Below are 10,130 nucleotides of genomic sequence, written 5' to 3' on the forward strand. Positions count from 1 at the left end.
TACCTTCCATTACTCCTCTCCTCCTCTCAGATCCACACGCATACTCAGTGCACAGTGATACGAGCACCCTTTTCTAGCCACAATTTTGTTGATCTCCATTTACAGCCCGTTTCCCTGTAGCAGCAAAAAAGCAACTTTAGAGTAGCTATTGGAGCGAGATACAGACGGTGATGATTGGCAAAACACGCACAACGGAAAGCGGCCGGCCAATACGGTCTTTGTTGGAGATGGTCTAACAAAGTTTAGGAAACAAGCCTAGAAATACAAACTCGAAACAGGATACATCATCTGGAGTAAGTCAGCTAGATGAGTAGAGAAGTATGTACACCATATCATAGAGGTAATAGTGGCAAGTATACAGCGTGGTCATCGAGTACAGGGTGACGACCAGCAGCAACAACAGCTAGAGGTTAGCTCATGAGCTCACAACAAACCACAACCACTTGCTCTTTTCTTCATCTGGCCAAGCAGGACACCGGCTTGTACGGATCAAGCGTGCGTCGCCTGGTCACTGCGGTTGACTGGAACAGCACACGTGCCGGTCTCGGCCTGCCGCCGCCGGGACCGTACACTAATGGGCGCGCGATGGGCCCGCTTGCAGCGGCACACCGAACTGGTCAAAGACTCCGGCCTCAGCTAAGTAGCTGGATGGAGCGATGATTCGTGGCCAAGATATTTAGTCCCTTAGGATCTTTGCATCGTGATGTCACGATGAATCTAGCACGACATTGTCATTTTGGAAGGAGAAACTGCTGCAGTGAGCTACCTGAACATACCTTTATTCGGTCAGTGAGTGCAATTGTTTGGCCGGACTGCCGAAGTGCATGCCCTCTCGCCTCACCGATCGCCTCCCGGCGTCAAGCCAGCAAGGAGCATGAAAGCGATGAGAGGCACGGCAAGCACGACGAGCAACGCGGACACCATGGTGCAGGCGAGATTGGCGAACCGCCTCGGAGCCGCCGGCGCCAGGGTGACTTGGAGTTGAAGAAGGATGACGCCCAAGAGGTAGGTGATCGGGAGGGTGAGGAGGACGACGGCGACGGCCGCGTCGAGTATGGGGTTCCGCGGCGAGACCCCGTTGAGAAAATCAAGGATAGGCTTCAGGATGTAGGCGACCCCGAGCGCGACGGAGAGCGCGAACCTTGCGGGGTCGGACAGGTGAGCCATCAGCTAGTCAGCTTGGTCCGGAACAAGCGACACCTCACGTAGCCGGGCCCCTTCCTTGTCAAGGTAGCTGTGGCAGTAAGAACAGAGCGTCAGGGACTCGAAACAGGAGATACTCCGTACCGGAGAAGATGGGGAGATTTTACAGCGCGCACAAGAACTCGATTGGCTCGATCTCTTGGTCGAACCGCTTGTAGTTGCCGTTGTCTGGATCGGAGGCCGGAGCAGAGGAGAGGAGAGGAGAGCAAAGCGATAGAAGCCCGGCAGAGGACTAATAAGGCGCGCGACTAATAGAGCAGAGGAGAAGCTTTGCCCAGGTAGAAGCGGGTGGTTTTGCAAACCAGAAGCGTTTTTCAGAAGCTAGTCTAGAAGCTTAGCGCCGGCGGTCAAACGACTCTCTTCGTGAATGAATCTTTTTTAAAAGGATTTCTGATTCTTTCGGTGCTCTAATGATTTTTCTTTACGATTTATATAAAAAAAATCAAGATCATTTTCTTTCTCTTCATAAATTCCCTCGAAAGTAAACTGGTTAAGATAAAAAAAATAAAAGGAACAATAACCTAAAGAGGAATAAGAGAAGAAACAAAATGAAAATAATATGATTGGGAATGATCGGTTAGAGATGGTCTATGCCCCGAAATGCAAGCCCATATCTACTTATGCGCACCACACCTATCTGCGCCGCTCTCAGTTCTTCGAGATTCGGAGCATATTTTGTAGCTAGGAAGGTTCGAACATTTTTTAATTTGTATGGTCCTAGCGGTTGAGCGAAGGGTAGAAGAGGAATTATTCCAATCATTCCTATCAGTGATGGATCTAAAACTACAAAGTAGAAACTCTCGGTAGGGACAAAAATTCGGTAGGGACGTTGACTCGGTCGTCCAATCTTGAGCATACAGCTGGAAGCTCCGATGATCTGTAATTGGCAGTAGGTCGATCGACTGAAACCATTTTGTAGCACATTTTTCGGCACTAGTTCTCAGAAGCACTCGACAGTTTTTTGAGTCAGAGATTACCACGCCGATGGAGAGGCAAAAATTGCGATTGAATAACGCTAGCTTACAGGATCACTGAATTGTACAGTAAGTGTGCATGCTCCTACACCTGAAGATACAAATTTTAAAGAAATACACCAGGGCGGGGGGACCGAGGAGTAAAGAATGACAATCTGACAAGCTTACGTATAGGATACAGATGAACATCAGAGTATCTACCGAGTGTTTCTATCTTCTAAACTCCTATTTACTCTGGAACGATGGAACTCCAAAACCACCGCCCGTGCTCAAGACAATCAACAATGGATCCAGGCGAGGAACCAACTCGCGATGTACCAGATGGTCAATGCGAAACAACTGTTCCTACAGTGATGTAGTATTACCTTCAAGATTTAAGAACCCAAAAGATATTAAAAAACTTATGCATGAAAACTCCTAGGTATTGCTTGCATTATCATATCAGTTACCCTCAACGATAAGAGAAGTCAGTTCATTTTCCTGTTGACTTCTCAATCTTAACATTGTAGGGAGGCTCCTTTTAATTCTCTCAGGTAGGAACCTGGAAAATTTAGAAAACAAAATTATTTAAGGCTACCAACTATTTTTTTAGTGCATATGGTTGTGAAAATTAAGCCAGGGGAATATGACTTACAAGTCAATTCTTTCTGAAATAGCTCTACGCACGGAAGAGTTGAGCCCATAAGCAATGGAATTAAAAAGGCCCTAGAGATAATAGGAAATATCATAATACCAACGAAAAAAATGATGGAAGTTCACTAAACACTTCTATGCATGATTTTTGTAGCCTATAGTGGACAACACAGTTCAAGTAAATCCTACTTCATGAAGACTCCATAAGTCATACATGCACTGAAGAGGTCCAGATTCAATGGTGGTGGATTTCATCCTATTACATGCACTCATTTCATTAAGGGGTTGGAACTCCAGCTCTTCCATTCAGAGCTAACTACCCATGGGAACAGAAGAAAAACTGGAGCCATGCAGAGGCATCTTACTCAAGCCCCATGATAAATTATTCCCAAAAGTTATTAGATTTAGTTTGTTAGAAAAAAATCTCAAGTTTTCTGCGGGGTCCTTCAGTAACATCTAGGATCGAATACAAAAGCCTTAAGACACTCACCATAAGTCCAGCGAACCCAACATCAAGAAAGGAGAGCCAAAAAATCTTCTGGCCTGGATTGGCAAAGTCATAAAGACGATTGATAGTTGCAAAAGCCCATGAACAAATTAAAATTAGAGGGTAATAACCCCACCGATTAAATGCCTGCAAAATACGGCAAGTCGATTAATCATTTATGTGCTCAAATAATCTTTCATCCGGCCATTCTTGCATCAGACAATGAACAGTGGTAATGAACTAGCTGATGTAGGACACATAAAGAAAACAGGATACAAAAGGTGGAATTCACTCAACAACACTTTCATTAGAATAAAAACCATCATAATGTTCTCTCAGTTTCTCTCCAATCCAAAATTTATAAAAAAATCACAGGAGCAAGTTAGCCATTTTCTGGAGTAAACGACATCAGCAATAATAAAGCAGTGCAATAGGAAAGGGAAAAAAAACTCCAGCAGAAGCACTGAAGCAGAAACAATGACAAATGTTTGTAGAGAATTTTGTACCTTCTTGTCCGCCCTAATGTCAGATTGATTTGATCGATCACTTATGCCAACAGCCATCTACACAAAATCCATGAGCTTATCAAAAGAACATAGAGGCAAAAATAACAGATTGTGCCGAAGAGTTACGATGAAGGCCTTGGTAAACCTCGATATACCACGGAGAAGTGTAGGCAGAAAGCATGCTTACCCGTGTTGCATTATTCAGCATGCGGTTTACTTCATAGTATGTAAATCCATTGTAGAGAATGGCACCCCAAAGTGGAAGATAAAAAGTTATCAAGTGTAGGGCCTGCAAGTAAAGGCATTTCAACAAGAATTGCTAATAAGCTGACAAAGTTGGTGTGTCAGTTTAAATTCATTGTCTAGCTGATGACTATAATGTTTCATAGTCCAAGCAAGAAATGTTGGAAATTCCATATAAGTGGTACTTATTCCCTTAGCTGCATTTTGGTTTGAAACCCTTGAAAGCAGTTGTTGACAACATTCAAATGGTAAAAGAAAGCAGTAGCATACAAGTAGATTGTTAGCACTAGGACTGTCTGAGTATCATGGATCAGTAATGAAGGACTCAAACGTAGATGAGCTTATGCAACAGTTGTCTTTAACCAAATTCGTGAAATTTCACTCGTAAATGATACATCATACGCTACTGTAACACTAAGTTAAGTAACACATACTACTAACAGTTGTGCCATAATCTGTAGAAAAACTCATAAAGAGAACAAAAGATCACATGCCTTCGCCATGCTTCCCTGCTGGATCCAACACCAGGTACCTGGCCTTCCATTGTCACTTCCTATCGAACGTAATACAGTGGTAGCCAGTGAAGTTCCTGCGAAAATAAACAAATAAAAGATTCAAAAATCTTTTCAACTGAACTGAAAATCTAACACATGACTTCCATAATAAGTCAGTATAATGATGATCTACTGCTTAAAATGGAGGATATATGCAGCCTACCAGCAGTACCATCAGATTTGTTAAGGGTCATTTAGAAGGTAAGATTAGATTTGTTATCAATTAGAGATAGGATTTGATTTGGGTTGTTAGAGCCGTGACCTGCCTATATAACTGTAATCTAAGTCTCCCCAATAATTTAATCCCTCTCCTAGCAGCCGATGCCCAATGTTACCTGGACACACGTGTCCAAAAAATTTTTGGCGAGTCGACTCATGTCCGACACGGCGCGGCACGCATCGAACTCTTCTTTGCCGAGTCGCCACCTTTGCTTCAGCCGACGTCAACTCCAGCGACAGCGGCGGGGTTGAGGAGGAGACGGAGGCGGCGGAGGGGCGAGGGGGAGGAGGCGGAGGTGCCAGCGGGGGCGGGGCGAGGGGGACGAGGTGGTGGCGAGGGGGAGGATGCGGCGGGGGCTAGGGTGAGGGCAGGCGGCAATAGCTGGGGCGAGGAGAGAGAATCGGGAGGGGTTAGTATATGGCAAGAGACAGGTTGGATGCACTGGAAATAGCAGCCCAATAGCTCATCTAATCCTTTCTTTTTAAACATATGATGCATTTAGTTGTGGATTTACATGGATCAGTCATGAATGTGAAAAAATAGTAATTGCAATGCAAAATTAGTTGCACAACATATTTTCTCTAATTTGAATTTGAATTTTTATTTTATAAAATTATATATATATATAACAGACTTGCGCTGCGCCACTACGGCCACTAAGCCAGCTTATTCCCGCGTAGCCTCAGTTGCAACTACAGAAACTGCCAGTTACAACCCGCTAAGCAGATCAGTTACATCCACATACACGTCCATCCCACCCAACAGAGCATGCATGCGGGAGATTTTTTGTTGATTTGAATAGTTAAAATGCAATATTTCTAGAACCACATATCCGATTTTCGATCCATTTGAAGCATATTGTTGGAAAAAATACGCTTAACAAAATAAGATCCATAAAGGCTATATTTTGATGAAAGTTTAGGATTGTGAGACCAGTTACTACCGCGATAGTACAACGGTTATGATAAATACAACGGTTATGATAAAAAGCAGGGCGTATGTAGTTACTACCAACACAGTATACCAGTTACTATCTGGATAGTACACCGGTTACGATCAAAAGGTAGGGCAGTTGCAACATCAAAGGCAGGGCAGTTGCAACGTACAAGGCAGTGTAGTTACCACCAACACAGTATACCAGTTACTATCAGAATAGTACACCGGTTACGATCAAAACATTCAGGATTTTGAACACATTTAGGCAGGGCAGTTACAACACCAAAAGGCAGGGCAGTTGCAACATGCAAGGCAGTGTAGTTACTACCAACACAGGATACCAGTTACTACAAACACAGTATATCAGTTGCTATCGACACAGCATACCAGTTACTACAAACACATTATATCAGTTACTATCAACACAGTCTACCAGTTACTACAAACACAATATACCAATTATCAGTAACTACAGTATAGCATAAAGCGCAACTAGTGACTTATATGGACGTAACTCCTGGCTCGGTCGGGAGCGCGCGGGAGGGAGGAAGGCTCGGTCGGGGGTGCGCAGGAGGAAGGAAGGGTTGGTCGGAGAGCGCGCGGGAGGGAGGTTGGCTTGACCGGGGCACGCGCGAGGAGAAACGGGCTCGCTGAGTGGCTAGGCGCAATGTGAACTGCAGTTGCGCCTAGGCACATAATATATATATATATATATATATATATATATATATATATATATGATGATGATGATGAATCCCTGAGTATTGTTTTTTAGAATTTGCCGAATCGGACACCCGTACTCGAGTCGGACTCACCGGTGTCCGTCTAACACTATCGATGCCACCCGGCTATCCTCTCGGCAGTGTCTATTCCCCTAATGATCTTAGGATCATAGTATCTGGTATCAAATACAAGTAAATGAATTTGAACTTGTATGCTTGGGTTCTTACAAGGTAGAGAAGACCGACAATAGCAACTAGGAAAAACTGGCAAAATAGGTACATGCATCACATCTAAATAATTTCCAAGGCATGTAGCAACCTATGTGTTAGCAAAGGGATACATCACAATGCATCAAACATAGCTATAAGGTGTGGACCATTTTAGTTTTTGTCAAGCACATTGCTTCATATTGATGGTACAAATACAAAATTGTCGGTATTTTTCCAAAATAAGGTTCCCTAGAAAAGAGTTTTAACTTATCCGACAAGTTGCTTAATTTGGAATGCATAAATTCCAAGAAAGGCAGAGAAGTGGTCAACAGTTTGCATACCCCACACATACAAGTGGAAAATGGATCCAAATTCTTCAACATCTGTTTTGTGTTTCACAACTGTGCGATGAAGAGTGAATGCTATAGCGGTTGTCCATAGAAAAGAAGCCACACAGAAGAAATGAGCGCTGTAGTCATGTGCAAAGCAGTAAAATGCATTCGAGGGCCCCCTGAAACATAAAAATATACCATGGTTACTAAAATATTTTACCACAAGCACATAACCAAACTCAGCAGTCAGATGTATAGAGAAATGGAAGAAAGAATAGTCTGGTTTGCTCTTCTTAAACAAAAACAATTATACTTTTGCAAACAATCCTCGCATTTATATTTCTTAGTAAGCAGAATGCAAAGGTTGCCAGATCAAATTACTCAGCTATGAATAATGAGTATAATTGTTTCTGCATATGCTCTTTCTTGCAGACTAAATTAACACTGAGAAAGAAATAAAGCTAGGAATTAATTATGCACAGCATAAGGTATAATTTATTCATATAATGCAGACAGCAACATACCCCATTATAGTAAATAAGCTGCAAAACATATCCTGCAGTTCAGATCACAGTGGTCAGAAAATATAAAATAGCTAGGGCAATCACAACTCACAAGAATGAACAAACCTAGCTTCAGCTCATGCTATTGCTTCAACCAGTGTCAGCTAAGCAACTAGATATGTAGTATCAGTTTTTCTAAGAAAGCAAACTAGTTGTCACAGGAAGTGATGATTGACGAACTAGACTTGATAAGTAGGTGCTCATCATGCCCGTTGGTTTCAAGATTCAACAAACCAATAAGGGGGAACACGATCTCCTGAAATGAAAAATGTAAATAATATGGATACCAGCTGCTTAGGAATGAACTATGAAGTATCCACTTGAAAAATATCCTCTCATTTAACTCTATAGAATTGGAGGCGGAACACCCCATGCGCCGCTGCAACAGAACACAGACTCTAATGATCTCGAACATGATACCATAATAACTGGAATTCGAATTGTACTTTTTTATATAAAAAATCCAAGTGCAAAACATGTACAGCTCTGTGTCATAACAAATGTGTAAACTATCATACGAGTGAGAAAGAGGTTGCGTGAGCTTGTGGCGCCAACATCTGGAAATAATCCTCATGGGTGAAGATTGACGGCTATACCCACATTTCTTAAGATCCCGATCCCTACTCAATGGTGCCGAATTCTCGAGAGCTACTTCAGATCGTAAGCATAAAAAGCAAAGCAACCATGTACTAAGCTAACGATATAAATCACTAAGACTGCACAATTAGTAGGAGAAGTAACAGCGCACAGATCGCACCACAAGCTCCTAATTCCAAACCGCACCCACGGCAGATCTCGCAAGCCGCAACTAGAACCTCAAATCCCCCCCACCCCCCACACACACACACCACCACCCAAAAAAACTAGAGCGTAGAGATCCGAGCCCGCTCACTGAGACGGCGAGGTAGAAGATGAGCTTGAAGGAGAACTTGCGGAGCTCGCGGAAGAGGAGGTAGCAGAGCACGATGAAGGAGGAGCCCGCCAGAGAGAGCGCCGCGGCGGTGGTGCCCACGGCGTCGAGGATGTCGCGGTCCCGCAGGGCCTGGCTCGCCGCCGCAGACGCTCCCGAGGCCATCGCCGGCGATCTCTGCGGTGGTAGTGGAGAGGTGGGGAAGTGTAGGTGAGAAACGGCCGGTGGCCCGGTTTTGCGGGAACTTAGATCCTCTAACTTTAATACTTTAACGGAGGAGAAGCAAATTTTATATTTAAAAAGATTTTTATAAAATTTTATTTATATTATTTATTTTCTAATAGAACAGTTGAACTTAAAAGAACAGAGAGTGAACACATATTATCATATAAGAGAAGATCTTTTATAGAACTAGATCTATAAAATTTACTTACACTTAGAGAGCGTCATTCTTAGTCATACGATCTAAAACGGTTTGTTCTGACTAATTACAGTATTTTATTGTACATTAATTTCAATACAATATTATTGCTACAATATTTCTCTGTTGTAGATCTTGTTCATGTAGATATATTATATTACTGTTTCTCTTTGACTTTTTCTCGTGATAAGTCTGACGATCCGGTTTCAAGTTACGGGCTTGTACCTATAGGCCCACTGCCATGCCACCGTACATGTAGCCAAATTATATTTTAAAAACTATACTCCTCTGTTCAAGAAAGAACTTAAGGTGTTTTTTTAAAAGTCAAATTTTATAAGTTGTGACCGATAATTAGTCGAGTTATATATATTTTTATATACAAAATTTGTTTTAATAGATTTGTATTTCAAAATATTTTTAATATGATGTTGATTTTATAGCAATTGATAACATAATATAAAAAATTAACGGTCAAATTTTACTTTTGATGTTTTTTTAAAATAAAAAAATGTTGTATTGTTGAACAGAGAAAATATAAGATTAGTATTTATTATTCTTTAAGGATTAAAACCCCTATATATATGAGACTGTTCAAAGCGCTTAAAGGCTATAGCCCGTAACATTAGGAGAAGAAAGATAGCCTACCGCTGCCTCACCTACATGAAACTTTTGCCACAATAAGCTCATGTTTTATCCGGTCATAAATACATGTCGTTTTAAATAATACACGGTCTTTAATTTATAGTTTGATCATTATTTTTATTATTAGAATACATTTATAAATTCCACTGAATGTGATATTATGAAATATATTTTTGAGATAAATCTACACAAGTGATTTTAAGGTTTTCAAACTGTAAAGATTTTAAAAGCTATTGGTAGTCAAATTTTTAAAATTTTGACTGAATTTTTTTAAAACGGTATGTATTTATAACTAGCGGGAGTAACAAACAGCACCACATCGCTAAGCATCAACGGCCTCGCAGCTCTTCTCCTCTATCTTTACATATTAGCATTCTTCAATTCTGATCACATCTTATCATTTCACAGTGCATTGTCTGTCACATCCCTGGGACCCTGAACCACACATCGGCTCCAGCGTTCTTCTGATCCAGTTGTCCAACAATGCAATGTGAAAGATTCCTCCATTTCGATCTTATTCTCAGGGGCTCTGTTCTTCTTTTCCGACTCCTGGCAAATTTTGCTGATGACAGGC

The 10,130-nt window shown here is 41.8% G+C and overlaps 1 protein-coding gene across 6 annotated transcripts; it reads right to left on the reverse strand.

Moving 5' to 3' along the window:
• Positions 1-500: 500 nt before the first annotated feature.
• Positions 501-8,746, reverse strand: LOC133930685 (G-protein coupled receptor 1-like). 6 transcript variants are annotated; one of them, XM_062377387.1, is made up of 11 exons: positions 8,476-8,746; positions 7,545-7,576; positions 7,030-7,199; positions 4,541-4,635; positions 3,991-4,092; positions 3,804-3,860; positions 3,301-3,444; positions 2,812-2,882; positions 2,627-2,718; positions 1,320-2,542; positions 501-1,234 (listed from the first exon to the last, which is right to left on the reverse strand). In XM_062377387.1, exons 1-10 carry the CDS (start codon positions 8,656-8,658, stop codon positions 2,523-2,525), a joined length of 966 nt encoding a protein of 321 aa, XP_062233371.1. In that variant the 5' UTR covers positions 8,659-8,746; the 3' UTR covers positions 501-1,234; positions 1,320-2,522. The 6 variants fall into 6 exon arrangements, with proteins under 6 accessions (XP_062233371.1, XP_062233373.1, XP_062233372.1 ...); XM_062377389.1 differs by lacking the exon at positions 501-1,234 and having other exon boundaries at positions 2,191-2,516; XM_062377388.1 differs by lacking the exon at positions 501-1,234 and having other exon boundaries at positions 2,191-2,522.
• Between the last annotated feature and the right edge of the window lie 1,384 nt (positions 8,747-10,130).

This window comes from Phragmites australis, chromosome 10 (genome assembly GCF_958298935.1).
Source record: "Phragmites australis chromosome 10, lpPhrAust1.1, whole genome shotgun sequence".
Lineage (NCBI taxonomy): Eukaryota > Viridiplantae > Streptophyta > Magnoliopsida > Poales > Poaceae > Phragmites > Phragmites australis.

Excerpts from the sequence above, each read along its gene's own strand:
- LOC133930685 (XM_062377387.1), bottom strand. The coding sequence starts at position 8,658 with ATGGCCTCGGGAGCGTCTGCGGCGGCGAGCCAGGCCCTGCGGGACCGC. Across the intron at positions 7,200-7,544 it reads AGCTTATTTACTATAATGGG|GGGGCCCTCGAATGCATTTT; the intron begins GTATGTTGCTGT and ends TTTATGTTTCAG. Across the intron at positions 4,636-7,029 it reads TTTCCACTTGTATGTGTGGG|GAACTTCACTGGCTACCACT; the intron begins GTATGCAAACTG and ends TTATTTTCGCAG.